The sequence below is a fragment of the Vigna radiata genome, chromosome 5 (genome assembly GCF_000741045.1).
Source record: "Vigna radiata var. radiata cultivar VC1973A chromosome 5, Vradiata_ver6, whole genome shotgun sequence".
Taxonomy (NCBI): domain Eukaryota; kingdom Viridiplantae; phylum Streptophyta; class Magnoliopsida; order Fabales; family Fabaceae; genus Vigna; species Vigna radiata.
In genome coordinates, this window is record NC_028355.1 from 24,819,067 (window position 1) to 24,843,305 (window position 24,239).

The 24,239-nt window shown below is 35.6% G+C and overlaps 1 protein-coding gene across 6 annotated transcripts; it reads left to right on the forward strand.

Annotated features, from left to right (window-relative positions):
- Nucleotides 1-1,978: 1,978 nt before the first annotated feature.
- Nucleotides 1,979-21,366, forward strand: LOC106761911 (histone acetyltransferase HAC1). 6 transcript variants are annotated; one of them, XM_014645522.2, is made up of 17 exons: nt 1,979-2,061; nt 2,683-2,960; nt 3,927-4,041; nt 4,184-4,481; nt 4,560-5,048; nt 5,790-7,585; nt 8,383-8,679; nt 8,756-9,034; nt 13,121-13,249; nt 13,341-13,541; nt 13,699-13,841; nt 13,958-14,270; nt 14,425-14,564; nt 18,593-18,671; nt 19,540-19,932; nt 20,417-20,634; nt 20,717-21,366. In XM_014645522.2, exons 2-17 carry the CDS (start codon nt 2,887-2,889, stop codon nt 20,829-20,831), a joined length of 5,079 nt encoding a protein of 1,692 aa, XP_014501008.1. In that variant the 5' UTR covers nt 1,979-2,061; nt 2,683-2,886; the 3' UTR covers nt 20,832-21,366. The 6 variants fall into 6 exon arrangements, with proteins under 6 accessions (XP_014501008.1, XP_014501014.1, XP_014501012.1 ...); XM_014645528.2 differs by having other exon boundaries at nt 4,611-5,048; nt 20,717-20,857; XM_014645526.2 differs by having other exon boundaries at nt 2,726-2,960; nt 20,717-20,857.
- Nucleotides 21,367-24,239: the final 2,873 nt, after the last annotated feature.

Consider the following 24,239-nt stretch of genomic DNA (forward strand, 5'->3'; position numbering starts at 1 on the left):
AATAGCTAGACATTATAACTGCCTCCTCAATGTTTGCATCTTTACCTTATTAGTTTTGTCACCATCTTCGTACGTTTTCAGCAAAATTTCCCATATCTCCTTTGTTGCTTTTGCCTTTGAAATTCTATGAAACACTTTTGGTCCAACACATTGGTAGAGAAGAAATCGAGCCTTATTATCAAGCTTTTGTTGAATCTTGGAGTTTTTCTTTTCTTAATCAGTGGCTTTGGGGCTTAACTCAAGCAATCCTTTGAACACAACATCTGCCACATCTTGGAAGCCGAAAATGGCATTCATCTTGATATGCCATTCATCAAAACATTTCTCATCGAAGACTGAAAAAGAACCTTGCATCATCCCTCCTAGACCTGTCATAATTCCACTGTAACCTTCTTCTTGTACTGTTATCCTTCTAGAGATCCTTCTTCTACACTCCTTGATGACCCAAGATACCTTCCTTCTTGATGACCTCAAGATATACTTTCTGAAGAATTCTCATACTACTCTGGATGCACTCTTGAAACCAAAGAATAAACTAGAGAACTAGTTTGTCTCACTTCTCACACTCACAGGTTTCGAACCTTGCTCTTAATACCATAAAGGATTCGGGTACAAGAAGAAAAAAATTGTAACGTGTATATTTGTATTTTGTATCTATATATCTGTAAAACAGAGTAACACCATTATTTATAAGGGTTAGATAGCTTTGACCAGTGTGCAAAGACAAAAACAGAAACCACAACACAAAAGCTAAACAACTGTCATATGTAACAACTTTTACAAGTTTGGCTTAACACTTGTATCTTCTAAAATATTCTAATACTAAGAATCACACATACATTCAAATCGAGGACGAGTTCTACTTAGAAAGAAATCAGATTGAAACCCTAAACAGATGTGTGAAGAAGATATGAATGTAGTAAGAGAAGAGAAATTGGGGCACAAATGCGATATTGATGAAGAGAAAAAGAAGGGGTCAACGGTGAGAAGTTACCTCCGAGAAATTGAAAAGCGAGTATATGCTTTAAGATCACTACCTTATAGAGACGACAACACAACAGTGTTGTGGATGTCAAAAGGCGATGGTGTCGACAACGTTGAGGAGATGGGGTCGACGACATAGAGGTGATGGTGCACGTTGATAGCGTTAGACATTTTCTCATAGGATTGTGCGTGAAAACGACAAGGTGCATAAAAAATAAAGTGTAAGTTTCGAATGAAAGGGAGGGAAATTGAAGTTAGAGATTTACATGCAAGTAACCAACAATTATAGTAGAGTCTTACTATGATGTGTCTTCTAAAATCTGTCATAATATGTTTTCATCATAAAGTTTGCCTGTTATAACATATGTAACTTTTATTTACGAAAAAACCACTGTTATACTAATTATGACAAATTTCTTAAAGTAAATCGTAATATCTCTTAGTTTTATTACGAAATTGTCATTGATGAATGTATTATGACAAATGAATTTCACCTATTATAATAAGTCATCATAAAAAACTCTTTTTATGGTGTTTTCATTCATTATTACTTCATAATTACTTTTAATAATAATTATTCTATAATTAATCTTTGGTATACACATTTTAGTGTAATTTTATCCTTATTAACATAAATTATTTTATCTTTATATTTTATAATAATTTTTTGAGAATACAATTCTTGTAAATTAAATATTTTTTAATTTTAATAATAATTATAATAATGAATTTTTATTTATATTTTGAACAAACATATTTTCAATAGTATATAATAAATAATTTATTCTGTCTTATAGCATAATTTTCAATTGTTAATAACTTTTAAACAAACATTGAAATTGAAACAATAATTAAAAGTAATAGCGGTAATAGTTTAAAAAAAAACTAAAAATATTATGATTTCTAATTTTTATATTTTGCAGGTTAAATTTTGCAAAGAAAAATTAGCAGGTGAAACCTATTTAAACAAACTTGTTTTCCAAAGTTTGCTTTTGCATACTTCAATTCCTATTTTGATTCGTTCGTAGCAAATTTCGCACGTGCGTTTACTTGGAACGGTGTAACCGACTTTCTAAGGTAAAAGGATCGTTGATCGTAGTCATCTTGGTCATCTGATAATCGTGGCTACTTCCGATTCTATTTAGTAATTTCAAACGTCTGACGAGTTTGTACCATCGTCCCGGCGTTTAGGTTTGATGTAACCCATCAACTTTAGGGTTTACTTTTTCCTTACCTGTTTTTATTTGGCTTGATTTACTATCTACCTATCTACAGTGGGTTACTCACTGTAACTATTATAGTTAATTAAATTTATTTAATCCAATTTTAATATTTCAATTACCAATCACGAGCAGAGGGGGATTTGCTGTGCGGAATTTTGTCTACGCCTTTTGATAGAATTCAGCATATTTTATAATGATGATGGTATTTATTATATACAGTCATTTTCTTCTAGATTTTGCAACTTCAGATATCTTTCTTCTATGTAATCTGGGCTTTTGAATTGTTGATTTTTTGATACGTTTATATGGGGTTTTGAAACTGAGAATACTGGCAACAATTTTGTTGTATGATTCTGGGATTGTTCCGTGAGTTATGTCAAGTAATCATATTTAGTTTTCTATTCTCCTTCAAGATTTACTTATAAGTCATGGACTTGTTTGGTTCTTACCATGACGACGTGGTTTTGTGCTACAGGCATACAACTGAACTGCTATTTGATGGTGGAATCCTGACACAGGTTTTAGAAATGATATATTTGGCTGGAAAATCAAATGTGAAGAATAAAGACAATGAAATCACAGGCACAGTTTCCAGAAAAAGATATCAGGGCAGGTACCTAATCAATCTGGGTCTCAGTTGCCTGGCCTGATTCAGCTGAATGGAAATGCCCTGCATCAGATGCCAAATTTAGGTGTTTTTCCAAATATGGACGCTGAATTTCTTAGAGCACGATCTCTTACGCTTGAAAGAATGTAAGTTTTATTTTTAATGCAATTGTAAATAGTTTATTTTTGGTACACATTCGTTTGGTGAACTGTGCTGAGTCACATGAACAGTTGTTTTATCTTTAGGGTAGGGTATTAATATGGGTAATGTATATTTTTCTTAGACAAAGCTAATTGACACAATCTAGTCAGACAAGGCATACATTCTATACATAAGTTCATATTTGGAAATAACCTGTTCAAGTTATCTAAAAACAAAACTAGAGAAATATTTTTTGATAGAGCTCAATGACATCGATCAAGGAACCTTATGTAGTAGGATAAGAGTATAAGACTTTATACTCCTCATTGTAAAATGAATGGAAAGTGAAAGAGTTTGAGAGCTTATTAATGTTGAAGCTTTAAGATATGACAATATATTCAGTTTAGTCTTTTCCATAATTTAATTGCTTAACTTTGTATTAGCCAGTTCAGTCTATAAAAGTACTGACTAGAACCCTCGTAGTTCAGGTGCTTTCTAGGAGAACTGGTTTATTGTCTTTCCATCGATGATTATATTAAGCGCCCATGGACCCATCTATCTTTGGTCTACATAGCCTTAAATTGTATAATATACACATGAGAATTTTGTTTTACTGTGTGTTTGGGAGCACCTCCAACATAGGCTTGACATGTCAGCCTGAAACTAATATTACTTGCCTCTACTTTTTTTATATGATTTTATGGTGAAAATTTTTCATTATGTGCACTTCTTAAACCAGACCAGCTCTTAGGTATAGAGTAATTCACAAGCATTATTGAATTTCTTTAGCTTTCGTAATAATTATTTCCTGCGATGTGATCAAAGCCTTTATGCCTATGCTCAAGAAGGCAAGTCTGATTATGCTTTCACCTGGCAACATAAGTTTCTGGAATAGTTATTTTATGACAATCTTTTATATTTTATGCTAATTTTACTTGACAACAACGGATGTGTTACTTGTTACCTTCCAGATGTAACAAATTACTGCTTAAGTACCAGCATCCTGTTACAGAAGCACATAAAAGGAAGGTTAAGGATCTTGCAAAACGTCTCGAGGAGGGCCTGTTAAAAGCTGCTATATCTAAGGTTTTTCCATGCCTCTAGCTAATTGTCTTGTACACTTTCCTTGTATAATATTAGGATTTTTGTACTGTTCTCTGATTTTATATTCTGTTCCCAACTATTACACTTTTTTAGTGATGATGGTGGTTTTGTATTTGTTTCTCAGGAGGACTACATGAACTTAGACACACTAGACAGTCGCTTATCTAATTTCCTTAGAATGTCATCTATGACTACTAACCACCAACAACATCCTCAGCTTGTTAGCTCTTCTCCAATTGCTACAATGATACCAACACCTGGCATGTCACATATTACAAATTCCACCATGATCACGACATCTTCTGTGGATACGACAATGATTGCTGCCAGTGGATCTAACAGCATAGCATCGCCATCTGTCAATAGTGTAAACATGTTACCAGCAGGTGGCATGCTTGGCAGCACCTTAAATAGATCTGATGGTAATTCTGGTTGCCTGTATTCCTTAGTCATTTCACTATGATTTTCTTTTCCTGCATTATTGGGTCTACTTATTGCAGGTTTGTCTAATGGTTACAAGCACTCTGCTACAAGTTTTTCCATTGGTTCAGGAGGAAATATGTCATCCGTTGGGGTGCAAAGAGTCACTAGTCAGATGATTCCAACTCCAGGATTTAGTGTCAGCAATAATCATTCATATACAAATATGGATCCTTCGAGTAACAACTGTTCTTTTTCCGGTGTTGATTCTACATTACTATTGCCATCACAGTCTCAGCCACAGCGGCACCAGAAGCTGCAAGATAGTGACCACAACAATCATGCATTGCACAACCTTGGCAGTCAAATTGATGGTGGAAGGAGATCTGATTTACTGCAAAACACATTTGCATATCCAAATGGTTCTATCAATAGTGGGCTAGGTTTGATTGGAAACAGCATACAAATTGCAAATGAACTCGGGACTGAAGACTACACTTCAGCATACTCTAATTCCCCTAAGAACTTACAGCAGCTATTTGATCAAAATCAACAACCAGTAGTGCAGGGTAATATTTCTTATTCTTTTTGTTTGATATTATGGGGTGTGAAATCAAAGGTCTTTACCTCTTTTCCTGCCCTTCCTAGCAGAGTTATAATCTCTTTTAGCTGTGTTGTTGTTGGCTTTACATGATTTATGATAAAACTGTTATGAACCTTTGTGTAGGATCGAGTGTTGGACATATACCTGAAGTAATCTTTCTTGTAAACTGTGTAAAAGGAAGAAGAGTTTTTCTGATAATGATTTCACATCAATCATGTTTCAATCAAGCCTGCCCTTTACAAGGGTTACAAAGATATCCCAAACATTTACCGTATTGGTCCTTATTGACAAAATTAAATATTTTCCTAATTAATAGAATCAGGACTAGAAATTATTCTAATTGATAAAATAAAATAAAGAGATCCCTAATTAATATGACTGTATCTAAAAACTATCGTAACTAATAAAAGAAGGATCTGAAATTAGGATTTTGATATCCAGTTCTTATTAAGATAGAAAAAGCTGAAGAAACAAGATAAAAAGTAAATCAATATTAAAATATAGAGATATGATAATCCTAATTAGTAGTCCACACAAAAACGTCTTGTTTTCAACCTAATGGGAAAAGGCTTGGTTGTTGTTGTTTGTTGGGTCATATGTCTATGTGCACATCTTTTCCAGTTAGACTTTGAGGGACGACGGAAAGATATTTTGTTCTCTGTACCAATTTTGGATCTCATGCAAAGGGTAACAATCATTTTTTCAGGTGACAAATATGGATTGATTAATGTTGACACTTTTAATTCTGGAAGCTTTTATGCATCTGCAACATCCTCTGGCTCTATGTTGAACACTCAGAGCATGAATGCTGTAAAATTGCCCTCAATCCCCATTTCTAGCTCACTCATAAGTGGTCATTCGAATTTGCACAGTATGAATCATACTGCTCATCACAACTCTCAAGCAATAAGTTCATTAAAAAATTTAAAATTCCAGTCTTCCCTGACTTCAAGAAATGACCGTTTAAATACTCAACATCAATATGAGCAAAGAACCCAACAATGTCACCAGTCAGATTGGTATGCTCCACAGCAATTTCAGCTGAATCAGCAAAGTCAGCAACCTCAGCATTTGGTCAACAATGATGCCTTCCCTCAGTCTCAACTCTCTTCCGGTCTAGACAATAACATAAAGTCTGAGCCTGGTGTTGAACCACATAAAGAAATTTTCACTTCTCAGCTTTCTGAGCAGTTCCATACACCTGAAATGCACAACCATTTCCAACAGATTCCTTCTAAAGACTGCTCTAAGGTTGCTCAGCAGCAGGTTTCATTGGATCAGCACAACTCATCCTCATCACCACCTCAAATTTCTCAACAAATGTTGCATCCTTATCAACTGGTTTCAGAGTCTCAAAATAATTTTAACTGCCTTTCAGTTGGGTCACAATCTAAATCCATACTTAAAAATCAGTGGCCTCGACCACAAGATGAAAATGATGTTCCTAAGGGTATGTTACATGAACAACATCTTCCCATTGATTTTCATCAAAGAATACCAAGGCAAGATGAAACCCAATGCTGTAATTTACCATTAGATGGATCTATTATTGGTCAAGCTGTTGCCTCTAGAAGCTCAGTTGAGCTGCTAGACCCAATCAATTCTAAAGAGAAGGAACACAGAAACCAACAAAAGTGGCTTTTATTTTTGTTTCATGCTCGATGCTGTTCTGCCCCAGAAGGGCGATGCCAAGAACGCCATTGTTCTATTATGCAGAAGTTATGTAATCATGTAGATAGATGCATTATATCTCATTGTCCATATCCTCGTTGTGGTCGTACCAGGAAATTGCTTCATCATTACATAAAATGCAGGAATCCACATTGCCCTGTTTGCATTTTAGTAAGGAAGTATAGACATGCATTTCAACTTAAGTCCCGAATTCAGTCAGATCTTGAACCATGTTTGCCAGTTGCTTTAAATGTATCCAGCGAAACCTTTAATGCAGCGGGCCTTTCATCTAGATTGATCTCCAAGTCTCAACTAGTGGTTGAAATTTCAGAAGACCTACCAGCTCCAAAGCGTATGAAAACTGAGCAATATACCCAGTCCACTAATCCTGAATATGATAGCGCTGCCTCATCTGCTCTTCCAAACTGTGAATTACGAGATTCAAAGGATACTCAATGCCAGTCCTACTCATGTGGGGATATGTCTATATCAATTAAATCTGAGCTTAATGAAGTTAAAGCAGAAGTTCTGGCACATTCAATGCATGAAAATCTCAGCGAGACAAGAATGGAGGAGGATAATGCACATGACAAAAGGCCCACTGCTAAGCCTGTCACATACAATGAGCCTGCTAATATAGCTAGGCTGGAGAATATTAGAACTGAGAAAGAAAGTGGTCAAGATAAGCAAGAAAATGTGACCCAGCCATCTGAACCTGGAGCTGCAACCAAGTCTGGTAAGCCAAAAATAAAGGGAGTCTCATTGACAGAGCTGTTTACTCCTGAGCAAGTCAGGGAACATATCACTGGCCTCAGGCAATGGGTTGGCCAAGTAAGACTTTTATTCTGGTGCAATCTGTTTTCAATTGAAAAATTACTTTATAGCCATTAATTTAATGATAGCATGAACAATATCTATTATAATTTTAAAATCATGAAATGCAGGAATCTCATTGAGCTTTCCCTGCCTTTGTCTTATACAAACCCCCATCCCTAGTTTACTAGAACTCCTAGCCCAGGATTCTCTGAAAACCTAAAACTGACTAAATGCATCAGATGGAAATCGTGAACTATGCTTATCATTCATATGCAGAACTTGAGTTCTTAATCATCATTTCATCTTGATACTTATGCTATTTGTGATCTACTGAACTTTGTGATTATTCATGCATATAATACGACAGGTCTATAATTTGTTTGAGTGTTTGAATCTTTCCCCTTATTTTGTCAAGTTTATGAAGATGTAATTTCCTATGCTTCTTCTGGAGGCTTAATTTGCTTAACGCAATCAGCTTTATTTTCATTTTAGCTTCTCTTCATCTTTGCGAGGCATAGATTTTGCATGAAAAAATCCAGAGTGATAACCATTGTATTTTCCTATAGGTGTTTAGGGAATTTATTGAGTTAAATGCTCACAAACTCGTTGAAAGACAAAATCCTATCATCCCAATTATTTAAAAATGGTAGGATGTTAGTTTTGCTAAATGTTACAAATAACCTTTTGAAGGTTTGCCTAATAATTGTATAATGCTTGTTTTTACTTCTTCAGTTGCTTTATCTCATTCTCATTCTTCTTTGATTGTGTGGATATCCTTATTTTTCCTTGATGCGTCTATTTTATTGTGCCAGAGCAAATCAAAGGCAGAGAAGAATCAAGCAATGGAGCATTCGATGAGTGAGAACTCCTGTCAGTTGTGTGCAGTAGAGAAATTAACTTTTGAACCACCCCCTATTTATTGCACAACATGTGGTGTTCGGATTAAACGCAATAATATGTATTATACAATGGGTACTGGTGATACACGACACTATTTTTGTATACCATGCTACAATGAGCCTCGTGGAGACACCATTGTTGTTGATGGAACTTCTTTTCCTAAGTCAAGGTTAGAAAAGAAGAAAAATGATGAGGAAACAGAGGAATGGGTTCGTATCATATGTCTTATTTTATTTATCAATTAGCAGTTTAATTTGTTCTATTAACCATCTGCTTTATCTGCAGTGGGTTCAATGTGATAAATGTGAAGCATGGCAACATCAAATTTGTGCCTTATTTAATGGTCGAAGAAATGATGGTGGACAAGCTGAATATACATGCCCTAACTGCTATATTCAAGAAGTAGAAAGAGGTGAGCGCAAGCCCTTACCCCAAAATGCTGTTCTTGGAGCCAAGGATTTACCCAGAACAATTCTCAGTGACCAAATAGAGCAACGATTATTTAGGAGACTAAAGCTTGAGAGACAAGAGAGGGCCCGACTTCAAGGGAAAAATTATGATGAGGTGATTTATTTCTTTGTATATTGCATATGTAGAGAATCATTCATGAGCTTCTGTCTAATAACGGCTTGAGATATACGTAAAGTTGACTCTTGGTATCATATATATATATATGATTAAATTGGATAGAGCTCTATTGATGTAACCTTTTCCTACAAAGTATTGAATTTCAACAAAAGTTAGGTTGGGCTTTGTAATTATCCGTGCTTCAAGCCCAATGGACTCCTGTGCCAGTGTCTTGTGCCATTCACTAGCCTTCACCTAATAGCTTTAGCTTTTACAAGAGTTAAAACTTGATAGTTACTGTTGGTAATCTCACATTAACTAAAAATATAACCAAATTTGTAAATTTCACTTTGAAAGTCTGATAAGGAAAATTAAGTTAAGTTAGATTTAAGGTCCACTGTCCAAGAGTTACCATTTCCTTATTTAACATCTATTACTAAAACCAAATTGCATGCTGAATTTTCACCAGGTTGGCTGCAGATTATTTATTACAGTCATAAGAGTAATTCTAGGGTGGACCACTTCTATAAGTTGGTGTATGAAGGACCATTATTTTAACACTTGGATTAATCTACAGTGTTATTATGCATCCTCTGCATCAAATCTTTTCTTCTTTACTCCTCTTTTCTGAGAAACTCCTTCCCCTGCTTCTAGTGACATCTCTATGCCTCCGAGATGCCCCACTACATCTGGCACTATGCTTCAGGCACATTTCTGACGACGTATCTGCATTCAACACCATAAATTCAAAGACTGACCCCTTTCTTATTTTAGATGATGTGAGTCTTCTTATTGCAACGCCAGATACAAATCCTTTCTTCTGGAGTACTTTCCCCTTCACCAAGTTCCTTATTTGCTGATGTGGGGCTGTCCATGGCACTTTGTTGTTTCCTTCTCCGTATTTCAGTCTCTGAGCTCTTTGCATTTTGGCCAGTTAAATTGAATACACTACATTATTGTTTTTTATTTATACATGTGATTTTTGTTTTTGTTTAACCTCATTGGATTATCAAATACAAAGAGCTTGTTCAGGACTGAGGCCTCCTCTGCCTTCAGTGTGTTTATACTATAATAACAAGTTGCAACTATGGTGGTGGGGGGGCTGGTACCGCTGTCTGATAGCATTTGGATGTGTTGCTATGTGGGTGGCATGGCTGTTGAGGTTGGAGATGTGGTAGTTGTCAGCATGTTTTTGTGTCTGTAGATGGGATGCCAAAGGAAAGGAAGAAAAAGCTTACTGCTGCTGCTGCAGAAATCACCTTCGGCAGCGGCAAATGGTGGCCTGTGAGATCAGGGGAGGGGACAAGTATTTTGTGTGGAGAATCCTATAATTATTAGATCAATGTTATGGTTAAAATTAATTGTTGACCTAGGACCACTAGTCTAGAAAGTTATGAAATAGTGAAAGAGATGAGGGGAAATCTCCCTTGTGTTGAATATACACATAGGGTCATTTATTTATAATAGAAGAAATATAGGCTAAGCCCAAAATACAAATAAGAAATATCAACAAACTAACTAAAGATAAGAGATAAATATAAACTAAATATAATATCTCTAACACTCCCCCTCAAGCTGGAGCATACAAATCATATGTTCCAAGCTTGTTACAAAGATAATCAATTCTAGGTCCTTGCAAGGACTTAGTGAATATGTCTGCCAACTGGTTGCTTGAGTTAACGAACTCAATCTTGATATCTCCAGATATGATTTTTTCTCTAATAAAATGGCAATCAACTTCAATGTGCTTGGTTCTCTCATGGAAGACAGGGTTAGCGCTAATATGAAGAGCAGCTTGATTATCACATATAAGTGTCATGTGAGTGATATCTCCAAATTTCAATTCACTAAGTAATTGTTTAAACCATACAAGCTCACAAGTAGCTGATGCCATAGCTCTATATTCTGCTTCTGCGCTGGACCTAGCCACAACACTTTGCTTCTTACTTTTCCAAGATATCAGGTTGCCACCAATAGAGACACAATATCCAGAAGTAGACCTCCTATCAGAAGGGGAACCAGCCCAATCAGCATCTGAATAACAAACGATTTTTGTATCGTTGTTAGGACCATATAGCAAACCTTTTCCAGGTGATCTTTTAATATACTTCATTATGCGAACAACTGCATCCCAATGGTCTTTACATGGGGAGTTAAGGAATTGACTCACCACACTACCTGCGAAGGAAATGTCAGGATGTGTAACAGTAAGATAGTTTAATTTACCAACTAATCTTCTGTAACGTTCAGGATCTGAGAAAGGCTCCCCCTGATTTGGTAGGAGCTTGATGTTAGGATCCATAGGTGTCTCAACAGACTTACAATTCATTAACCCTCTTTCCTCCAAGATGTCTAACGCATACTTCCTCTGAGATATGACAATACCATCATTGGATTGTGCTACTTCAATACCCAAAAAGTACCGGAGTTTGCCAAGATCTTTGGTTTGAAAATGGTGACAAATGTGTTGTTTCATATGAGAGATGCCAAGGTAGTCGCTTCCTGTGAGAACAATATCATCGACATACACTATTAAGTAGATACATCCAGCACTTGAGTGGCGATAGAACACTGAATGATCCGCTTCACTGCGAGTCATACCAAATTGTTGAACAACACCACTGAATTTACCAAACTAGGCCCGAGGAGACTGTTTTAGGCCATATAGGGATTTGCGAAGACAACATACCAATCCAGATGACTCCCCCTGAGCAACAAAGCCGGGCGATTGCTCCATATAAATTTCTTCATGCAAATCACCATTAAGGAAAGCATTTTTGACATCAAGTTGATAAAGAGGCCATTGTCGAAGGGCGGCCATGGCAATGAATAGGCGAACCGAAGTCATTTTCGCCACTGGAGAAAAAGTATCACCATAATCCAAACCAAAAATCTGTGTGTAGCCTTTGGCAACCAGTCGAGCCTTCAAACGATCAATTGTACCATCAGGGCCAACTTTGATAGCATACACCCACCTGCAACCAACAACAGACTTTCCAGATGGTAATTGGACAAGCTCCCAAGTTCCACTTTTCTGTAAAGCACTTAATTCATCCAGCATGGCTTGACGCCAACCAGGATGACTTAAGGCATCACCCACAGACTTGGGAATTGACACAGAAGAAATGGATGAGAGACATGCGTAAAAAGATGGAGATAACCTGTGGTAACTAAGAACAGTATAATGAGGGGAAGGGTTACGAGTAGAGCGTATACCTTTACGGAGGGCAATAGGCAGGTCAGACTCATTTGCTGGAGCCAGAGGAGACACAGGAGGCGGCACAGGAGGTGAGTCATGAGGGAGTCGATTGCGGCGACTATAAACCTGGATGGGTGGAGTTGAAGGACGATCCTGTGTGGAATGAGAGTCTAAAGGATCACAGACAATAGGAATATCAACAGTGGTAGGTGAAGGTACAAAACTAGAAGATGGTTGTGAAAAATAAAACGAAGATTCATCAAAAGTGACATCAGCAGAGATAAAATGACGATTGAGAGAAGGAGGAAAACACTTATAGCCCTTTTGTGACCGTGGAAATCCTAAGAAGACACATTTGTGAGATCTAGGAGATAACTTATCAAGACCAGGACTAAAATCATGAACAAAACATGTAGACCCGAAAACTTTAAGAGGTAATGGATGTAAANGGTCTTGAGNAAATAAGANANAGTGAGGGATTTTGTTATCTAGGACAGAAGACGGCATGCGGTTAATGAGATAACATGCAGTGAGAACTGCATCACCCCAAAAATGCGAGGGTACTTGGCCATGAATTAGAAGTGTATTATTCTCTAACAAAAGTCAACCCTAGTCTTACTCATTGTCATAAAATTTCATTTATCACTTTTGTATTATTGTATGCTTTCATCTGAATTTTGTTTGATTGGAGTATTGAGCTTATAATTTGATCATTTAATTTTTTTATACACATTCTTGTCATTCTGTGTTATTGTGTTTTATGTTAGTGGCATATTTTTATTTGAGCTTGATGACTCCTAACTGGTTTTCTGCAGAGAGAATTATGTTTTGGTGTGTGTTTATGCTGGACATATATATAAGCACTTTTTAATTGATGTTCCCAGGTGCCTGGAGCTGAATCTCTTGTCATAAGGGTTGTGTCCTCTGTTGACAAGAAGTTAGAAGTTAAACAGCGGTTTTTGGAGATTTTTCAGGAAGAAAATTACCCAACAGAATTCCCATATAAATCAAAGGTAAGGGGAAAGCTGCTTCATATTTAGTTACGTTGGTAATCAAGTCGCTATTGATTATGTGAATTTTTATGACATTTGGTTTTTATTTCAGGTAGTTTTGTTGTTTCAGAAGATTGAAGGGGTGGAAGTATGCCTCTTTGGCATGTATGTTCAAGAGTTTGGATCTGAAAGTAAATTTCCAAATCAGCGCCGGGTTTATCTTTCATATCTGGACTCTGTTAAGTATTTTAGGCCCGAGGTTAAAGCAGTGACTGGAGAAGCTCTTCGAACATTTGTTTATCATGAAATTCTGGTAATCTTTATTGCTGATTCCTTGGCCGTGTATGATGATCTGTTATACAGCTTTGTGGAACCCTTTCTTTGATACATTCAAGTTCTGATTTGTTTTCTTCTTATAATTTCTATGATATAGAAATATTTGAGTAGTTTTAATTCTGATTTTGTTTTAGATTGGATACCTTGAGTATTGCAAGAAACGTGGTTTCACTAGCTGCTACATTTGGGCTTGTCCGCCACTAAAGGGTGAAGATTATATTTTATATTGTCATCCAGAAATTCAGAAAACACCAAAATCTGATAAGCTTAGGGAATGGTAAGTTTGAAAGTTCACAAAATGAGAAAGTAAAGTAGCTTCGATGTTCTATATGTACAAAATGCAAGGTATTCATCTCTAACACTAATAATTTGTTTCATAATGTATTTCTACAGGTACCTTGCTATGTTAAGAAAAGCTGCCAAGGAGAATATTGTGGTTGATCTCACCAACTTGTACGACCATTTCTTTGTATCTTCTGGTGAATGTAGGGCGAAGGTTACAGCTGCAAGGCTCCCATATTTTGATGGTGACTATTGGCCTGGGGCGGCCGAGGATTTGATTCATCAGCTTCGCCAAGAGGAAGATGGAAGAAAACAAAATAAGAAAGGAACAACTAAGAAGACTATAACAAAAAGGGCTTTAAAAGCATCTGGTCAGTCAGATCTTTCTGGAAATGCCACAAAGGATCTTCTCCTGATGCACAAAGTAATTTGGCATCTTATTAGTTGAACATTTTATTCTTCATTTGTTCTTTTCTGCAAATTAAGTCCCATTGCTAATCATGTTTTTGACATTTATATGGGGTTAACTTCTGTGGAATTAATAATTTCTTTATTGTAAAATTTTGATCCCCCTCCAGCTTGGCGAAACCATTTCCCCAATGAAGGAAGATTTTATCATGGTTCATTTGCAGCATGCATGCAGTCATTGTTGTATTCTGATGGTGTCAGGCAACCGTTGGGTTTGCAGGCAATGCAAGAATTTTCAGATTTGTGACAAGTAAGGATTCTTTGATAAACTTGTTCTGTCATTTAGTATGACAATTTAAATATGCCAAAAATATACTATAATAATTCTTTTTTGTTTTCCTGAGCAGAGAGAAAAATGTTTTTTTTTTTCTGAATTTGCAAAGATTGCCTCTATTATTACTATTTTCAGGAGACCAATCAAACATTTAAAATATCATCACTTCCTAAGGTACATTGAACTCAACTAGACCAAATAACCAATGCTGTCAAGACGTAGCACCTTTAGGGGAGGTGCAAGAACATGAAAAGTAGGCACTAGGACTCATAAGATCTTACCTAAAATAGAAAATATGTTTTAATAAATTAATACAAATGTATTAGCTAGTACCTTTAATCATATCACAAATTCGTTTAATAGTTTAAATAATTCGTTGGGAGAGTACAATTTCCTTTTTCACTTAGCCACTTCCATTCCAAGAAAATATCTTAACTCCAAATTCTATTTCAAATTTTGTTGAGAGGAACTTCTCAATTTATTTATCTCTAATGCTATCAAGCACCGTCTTAGATACTAAACATGACACTGTCATGATATTGGGACAGAACTAATGTCCAAAGTATATGACGCTTTCCCACTAGTAATTTGATGACAAAAAATAGTTTGGTATGAAAATCTCAATTGAGAATTAAGATTTATATAATTCTCATTCTAAAAATATTTTGCTAAGTTTTTTTACAACTTCCCTATATTAGAAGCGTTTCTCTTTATAGTTAAAATAACTAATAAAGTCTCATGAAATAAACCTAAAAAAGTGTTGTGTGCCTTAGGTTTTTAATAATGTAAGTTGTTATAACTTCTTTTTACTTTTTTATGATATTAGTGTCAAGGAAGTGCTTAACCAAAAATTGGTGTTTAATCATTATTCATGCTCATGCCGTATTGAATAGGTGTTCAATGTGTCAAAGAAGAAACAAAATATTCTTTTATTGGACTTAAAGAAATGAGATGGGAAAAATACAATGTATTCAACTTATATTGTTAGACGTTTATTGATGTATTTATTGGATACAAAGAAGAGGCAAGGCACTTGCCTAAACCCTAACCCTAATACTGGCTTCACATACAAGAAAAGTAATAAATAAAAAACATTATATTTGAACACTCCCCTCAAGTCCAAGCATATAGATCATATGTACCAAGCTTGGAACATATAAACTAAATCCTAGGTTCCCTTAGAGATTTAGTTGGCACATCTGCGAGTTGTTCATTCGAGTTGACAAACATAATAATAAGATCCTTGGACAACAACTTTTCTGTAACAAAATGTCAATTAATCTCTTTATGTTTTGTTCTCATGAAACACCTGATTGGAGGCAATATGAAGAGTTGTCTGGATGTAACATTATATTAAGTGGACTTTAAGCCTAATTCAATTTCACAATGGCTTGTAAAGTGATGTTTGCACCCACTTATATATTGTAAATTGTTCTTATCTGTAACTGATGTGAGAATTCTAACACACCCTCCTCACATTATACTCAAATACTCGAGCTAGACTATGGTGAAACGTTATCTCGAGTCACCAAGATGACCTTTGGTAGATTTTTATTAGCCATGCCTACTCATCAATGTTGGCTCCTCTACTAGTTGAACGTTAAAAGGACCTTCCTACATGGTTATTTGCCAGAGGAAGTATATATGGAGCAACCACTTGGGTTTGTTTCTCAGGGGGTGCCTTTCGGCTTAGGAAGTTGTCTCTGCAAATCTTTCTAAAGTATTGGAAGTCTCACATTGACTATAGATATGACCAATTTAGAATATATATGTGGGTGTAAACCTCACCTTACAAGCCGTTTTTGTGGGGTTGAGTTAGACTTAAAGTCTACTTTTTAACATAGTATTAGAGCAATGAGTTAGAACATATCCTAGCGAGATTTGTATTTGTTGGGAATATTATTCCACTATTATCGTGTCGCTATTGGACCACCCATTAATGTTTAGTCTCATGCACAAGATGTATATATCTCAGCTTGAGGGGGTTGCTGGAAGTTCCACATCGACTAGATAGAAGGTCAATTTAGAGTGCATATGTGGGAGCAAACCTCTCTTTATAAGCTGGTTTTGTGGGGTTGAGTTAGACTTAAAGTCTACTTCTTAACATGGTATCAGAGTCATGAATTAGAGCCTATCCTAGCGAAATTTGTGTTTGTTGGGCATATCATTCCACCCGTTATGGGACCACTCATTAATGTTTAGTCCCAGGCACGAGATGTATATACCTCGATGTGAGGGGGTGTGTTGGAAGTCCCACATTGATTAGAGATAAGGCCAATTTAGAATATATATATATATGTGAGTGCAAACCTCTCCTTAGCCAATTTTATAGGATTGAGTTAGATTTAAAGTTCATTTCTTAACATAAAGTCTCATGCATTTTCCCGAGGCATTGTTGGTAGATTCATTTAATAGTCCAACAATTTGGTATGACTTGAAGCGATGCTAACCATTATGTGTTTATCATTCAATTGTTGGGTGCATCTACTTGATAATGTATGTTGATGATGTTGTTCTTACAAGTAGTGACCATTATGGTGTCTCATATATAAAGCAACACTTTTGTCATCATTTTTTGACAAAAGATCTTGGCAGACTCGGGTACATCTTAGGGATTGAGGTGGAACAATCTAATAGTGCATTAGATATTTTAGAGATGGGCTAATGCACTCCAAACCCATTGACACACTTTTGGATCCCAAATGTTAAACATTTATTGAGTTAGGAAAGCCACTTTTAGATACTAGGAAATATAGGAGACTAGTTAGAAAATTGAACTACCTTCATCGCTTGTTATGACATCATTTGTAGTCAATTTCTTAACTCTCCATGTTTAGGATTGTTAAAAAGTGGAGCCTAACTCAACCCCACAAAATTGGCTTGTAAGGTGAGGTTTGCACCCGCTTATATACTATATATTGGCCTTATCTCTAGTCGATGTGGGACTTCCAATACATCCCCCTCAAGTCAAGGTATATACATCTCGAGTGTGAGACTAGACATTAATGGGTTGTCCTCGTGGCCCGATAGTGGGTGGAACAATATGTCCACACAAATCTCGCTAGGATAAGTTTTAACCTGACTCTGATATCATGTTAAGAAGTGGACTTTAAGCCTAACTCAACCCCACAAAATCGGCTTGTAAGGTGAGGTTTGCACCCACTTATATACTATAAATTGGTCTTATCTATAAGTCGATATGGGATTTCCAACAAGGATGTTGGAATGTAGTCATTCACATTCCAAAGTTTGTTGAAGGGGCCCTAGGAAAATGTTTGTTATATGGACACAATAATCATACTGGAGTTTTGGTATACTTAGCTGCTGATTGGGTAGGCTTACGGAGTTGCAAGAGATCCACTTTTAGATATTGTGTTTTTATTGGTAACAACATAGTCTCTTGGAAAAGTAAGAAGCAAAGTGTAGTGACAGGATCTAGTGCAAAAGCAGTGTATAAAGCCATGACTTGTGTATCTTGTAAACTGATTATGTTCAAGTTGTTGCTTAAAGAAATGTTGAGATTTGGGGAAGTTACACAAATGTCTGTCTATAACAAAGATGCTCTTCATTAAAGAACTGTTGAGATTTGGGGAACTTACACAAATGTTTCCCGTTACAATGTTTTGTCTATTATTTTATATTAAGTTCTCTACTTGCATCTGGCCCCTTCTATTCATATGCTACCACTATCTACATTTTCTTTCACCTTTGTGAAGTTGTCATTGTTTTCTAGGAGGATTTGTGATTTGTATGTCATTGTTTTGGTTCCTTTTCTGGAGAGCATTGGAAAGGCTGGTGACATTGTCTTATTTGCATGCACATCTTAAAATTGCATTTAGTATTCATTATTGGCATTATTTTTATGATTTTTCTCCTTGTCTAGGATTATCTGTTAACTAAACCAGTTCCATACTCAACCTAGCAATTTTACTTGTCTCACACTGTCTTGCTTTTTCCCTTTATATTCAACGATGTTCAGTATGTGGGTAACATTGTTTTCTTAGGTGTTATGAAGCAGAACTAAAGCGTGAAGAAAGAGAGCGGCATCCTATCAACCAGAGGGAGAAACACATCCTTTATCCTGTGAGTAAGCTGGCATTTTTAATGTTCACATGTAAAGTGATTGATTTTTCACCTGTTTTTTGTAACCTTTACAGTTGTGACAAATTGTTACCACTTGGCAGCTATGAGTCTTACATACTTCCATAATGTTAAGGATATTGCTGTCATAATGCAACCAATACTGATACATATGACATGCCTAGTCATATATCCTGGGTGTATAACACATGAAAAAATTATTATGAGCTAATACATTTGAGATTCAGACCCAGTGCTTGAGAGGCTTGGGTTATCCTACAATCTCAAATTTAGAAAGAATGATATAGTTCTTCTGTATTACATAATGAGGCCATTGGATCTATAAATACATGAACCTTCTGGTTATTTTAGGAAATATAGAAACCTAATTCTAAGGAAACAAATGCAGGTAATTATGGGATTGAATCTGATTACATAATCCTATTATTAATAGCAAGGTACTATTGTAATGAAGAATAAATTTATAGCTAGGATAAAATAAAAAACTTCCTAAAATGCATAATGTGTATCACGGTTTTGACATACAACAATCCAAATTCCCTTTCAAATTACAAGATCCTATCAAGCCTTTTTTCTTATTTCTAGGCAACTTCCCCAAATAACTAACTCTAATAATCAGTCTCGTCACGGGTAGTATTTATATAGATTTTTCTTTTAGTGTATGTTAAGGTTTAGGGTTTCCCATGTCATATTTTGGTACTTCAACTTGGCTTTGAATCAGCCTGGTTTCAGCATAACTAAGTCAAGATTATGGAGCTCGAAGTTTGATTTTATATTTTCTTTTGATGGCTTACAATTTAGAAAAACAAAATGAATTTGGAATTTTTCGAACCCTGTATGTCCTTTGCAGGTGGAAATTATTGATGTACCTGTCGATACAAAGGACAAAGATGAGATTCTTGAGAGTGAGTTCTTTGACACTAGGCAGGCATTTCTGAGTCTCTGTCAGGGAAATCATTATCAGTATGATACTCTAAGGCGGGCCAAGCATTCCTCTATGATGGTTCTCTATCATCTTCATAATCCAACTGCTCCTGCATTTGTTACTACATGTAATATTTGCCGTCTTGACATAGAAACAGGCCAAGGTTGGCGTTGTGAAGTCTGCCCTGAATATGATGTGTGCAATGCTTGCTATCAAAAGGATGGTGGCACTGATCATCCTCATAAATTGACAAATCATCCATCAATGGCAGATCGTGATGCTCAGAACAAGGAAGCTAGGCAACAACGAGTATTACAGGTTTGAATGAGATTATATTTGGCGCTATCTGTGTCATTTTAATGATCATGTTTATTAGTTGGTTATATGCATTTCAAATAAGGAAATCATGTATCTAGTGAAATTTGAGTGTGAAGAGGAATGTGAGAATTATGATTTTTTCTTGAATTTTGTGCATATGTCGAACATACATCTTGTTGGAATGTTTATTTGGTTACTATCAATGATAACAGCAGCCGCAACAAAGGCCGCATGAACTCTACTTAGTCATCTTCCGTGGTTAACTTTGTTAAACTTTTTCTGATTATTATCAATGAATTGGCAATTTGTTTTTCGGGGAGGAGAGGGGAGGTTTACAAAATACGTTGTTATTTACACTGGATAATAATTCAATAGTATTTACAAATACTATTGAATTCTTTATGGTTGTGCACCGATTCACCTCATTGACGATTTCGCTCTTCTCTTCATAAGGTCTGATGTAAATGGATTTCATAATTTGCAGTTACGAAGAATGCTTGATCTTCTTGTGCATGCATCTCAATGTCGTTCTGCCCATTGCCAATATCCAAATTGTCGGAAGGTGAAGGGGCTTTTCCGTCATGGGATGCATTGCAAAACACGTGCCTCTGGAGGTTGCGTTCTATGTAAGAAAATGTGGTATTTGCTTCAACTCCATGCTCGTGCCTGCAAAGAATCTGAATGCCATGTACCACGTTGCAGGTTTGTGGGTCAAGCGTTGCAATTTCTTAGTCACTGTTCATATATTTTGCTTGTATAACATTTTTCTTTTGTGTGAAATCAGAGATTTAAAAGAACACTTGAGGAGGTTGCAGCAACAGTCTGATTCACGGCGAAGAGCAGCTGTAATGGAGATGATGAGGCAGAGAGCTGCAGAAGTTGCAAACAGTTCTGGATGAGTATTTTTTATTTTTGGGCATGTACATGTGTTGGAAAATGCTCTTGGCAAATATTAACTGCTGGAAACCGTATTCTGACCAGCTGTGCGAAGATGGTTTGTATGACTAGAAGATATAGCCTCTCGAGATTTGCTTGTCTATATGCATGACCTGATTGATCCCATAAGGATCATTCAGCTCTGCTCACTAGTAATGCCTTTCTCTAAGCGGGTCCAGCTGGGTATAACTGTGGCGGTGCCTTTGTATGCGAGTCGATTTGATGATTCTTTGATATTGCCAGTTTCTCCTGTCATCTCTAACGATCATTCTGTGGCAAATGTCCTATATTCTTAATTCCTCAAAGTATCTTACTTTTTTTTTGGCGGGCGGGGGGATTGAAGTCGCATTTTGTCCTCTTCGCAAAGATTGACACTTCCTGTAGTAGTTTTAATTTAAAGATGAAAGAATCAAACAGTAGTTACAGAAATTCGTAGTATATGTTCTCCTCTGAGATTTAGAGTTTGGAAATGGGTTGCATGGCAAGTAATTTTATCAAGTAAGGTGTCTCTAGCATTACATTATGCCTTTTTTAAATTAAATCATTTCAAACTTGGTTTATTGTCCGTTGAAGACTAATCATGCATTTAAATCGATGTACGGTAACAGATTATCCTGCTGCAATACCCAGCTTAAAATATATTGAAAATCATCTTGGTTTTCTCCCACTGATAATATCGTAAAATTTGTAATGATTAATATTGTAAAATTATGTACATTATATTGTGGTTAGTTCATAAAAGGAAACACTTTTAATATGTTTTTTAGTAAAAAAGATGAAATCTGCTGTAAATGCAAGATTAGACCAATGTGATGAACTAACAAAAGAAAAAAAGATAATCTCTTGTACTTTGGTGAATAATTATTTGTATTAACATCTCTAGTTTTACGAGACAACCAACTACTAGTTAATTAAAAATTAGGTTTAATCAAGTTGGAAGTATATTTTTAATGAAGTTTTCATTATTTTTTTTTTAATTTATGAAGTATTTAAAATTTTCAATTGAGTTCTTATTGTAATTTGTGTAATTTTTCTATTGATTAGAAAAAATATGAACTCTGATATAATTGTTATTTTGTTTTGTTATTTTTGTTTATTTTGTTTTCACATGTAAAAAGTATGAAGTTTAGCTTACTTGTTTTTGTATGTAAAGAAATATTATATTTGATGAAGAAATTAAATGATATTGGTATTAATGTAAAATAATAAATGATTTTTCAAGATGATTTTCACGATATTACCTAAGTGTATTCCTCATTGCCACCATTAATTTAAGTGCAAAGATTGTTGTTGACTTTATATCATCAATTATGGGACCATGTTGGTGTTGAAAGTTGTACATTATTATACAGTATACTTTCAATTAAAACAATAAAAGTAAATTATCGATCTCCATGCCAAATACTATTTTGTATTAATTATAAAATTTTATATTTTTTAACATATGGAAATAATTAAGTAAGATGATATAGTAAGATACTAGTTATACAAAAATTAAATTATAAATACCCATAAGTTAATACTATATTACATATACTTTCTTGTGGGGATGTAAGTTAAAAAAGTTATTTTAAACTTGTAAAACTAATATAAACTTGAGAGCAACTGTAATGCCAAGTCATTCTTGCACTCAGAAAACCAAGTTCTTACTTGTATTATACTTGATCATAGGGAAGCGGACTCTCCTGTACCTGTTGAAATACAGTACGTGGACCCAGAACATCAAGTTGATATTGTACTCAGACAATAGATTATCGAGTTCATTTTTGTACTAGAATGTTTAATGTAATTGTACTCGGTAGTTTCACTGAATTTTTTTCATGTACGAAGATATCAGAATATTAAGGTTCACATAAATTGGGTTGCATAATCAGGTCAAACATTTTTTTTGGGTATCATGTACGAAGATATCAGAACATTAAGGTTCTCTTAAATTGGGTTGCGTAATCAGGTCTAACATATTTTTTTGGGTACTCGTGTCATGTTGAAAAGTCAAATTGGTTCATACTTGTCGAAGTTAGATTTTCCATTTTTCTGGATTATTATGAAACCTTAGGAATTTTCTAACACCTACATGAAAAAGCATTTTTCTTGGATTCAAATCATACCTTTCAAACCATACCTTGGTAGTTAACCTTGCTAAAGGAGTTTGTATATTCTACTGGTCGAGCTCTACGATCCGGTTGTGCTTTTTGGTGGTAAGGTTTCGCTACTAAGTTGTGTTCTTTGGTGGCAGAACTTCACGATCAGACTATGTTTTCAAGTGATCGGGCTTCGTAGGCGAGTTGTGTTCTCTGGTGGTTGAGCTTCACAACCACGTTATGTTCTCTTGCATTCGTTTCTTGAAAATCATACTTCGTCCTTCTCTTATACTCAGATATATATCTAGTTGATTTTTGTGTTCAATTGATGTTTTGCCTTAAAAGTCCTCTTGATGAAAGTTGTTTGTGGGATTTTATTCTTATTACCATATAGTAATTTAGATCTTTTTGAGTGACACATTTGTAGTCTTGTGGTGAAGAAATGAACGCATAAAAAAGGAGAATTAAGGTGTGAACATCTTCGAACCATGATAAAAACAGGTATATAAAATTATTCGATCGTGATATTTGCATGGTGTTTTAAGCTTTCTTCATAGTTCCTTTATCTTATAGGCTTCACTAGGGAGAGAATTTGTTGGAAGTCCCACATCGACTAGAGATAAGACCAATTTATAATATATAAGTGAGGTGCAAACCTCACCTTACAAGCCGGTTTTGTAGGGTTGAGTTAGGCCTAAAACCCACTTCTAATATGATAAGGCCAATTTATAATATATAAGTGAGGTGCAAACCTCACCTTACAAGCCGGTTTTGTGGGGTTGAGTTAGGCCTAGAACCCACTTCTAACAGAATTGTCACGCCAGGTTGGTCAACATGGCTATTTTCAACCTCGTAGCTTAGCAAGTTCTTGCTTCTTTTGGGTTTGCCTGTAGAATGATAACGATTGAACTGTCCTTGGCTGAGAATTTTATTGCCCTATGAATCAACTCGATGCTTTGTGAGATTTTAACACTTCCCAACACTTTTTAGAATGGCGCATTACTTGTAATGTTAACATTTATTCAACATGTAGATAAATTCAATTTTATGCTTGCTAATTTTACATTTGTAGCAATTTATTTCTATCTTATGTTGTGGTAGGACTTAGGTGTATTGATATGTTGATATTCCTTCGTGGTCGAGCTCATGCTCTACGGGTCGAATTTCAAGGTTGAGGTCTTCCTATATAAGCTGAGATAATCTTTCTTGGGTCAAACTTTGAGACTAAGTTCATCTTTTGTTTGTCGAGCTTTGAGGTTGAGTTCATCTTCCGTTGGCCAAGCTGTGAGT

Coding starts and splice junctions, on each gene's coding strand:
- LOC106761911 (XM_014645522.2), top strand. CDS start 2,887: ATGCCAAATTTAGGTGTTTTTCCAAATATGGACGCTGAATTTCTTAGA. Junction 13,842..13,957: donor TCTGATAAGCTTAGGGAATG/GTAAGTTTGAAA, acceptor GTATTTCTACAG/GTACCTTGCTATGTTAAGAA. Junction 14,271..14,424: donor ATCTTCTCCTGATGCACAAA/GTAATTTGGCAT, acceptor ATCCCCCTCCAG/CTTGGCGAAACCATTTCCCC.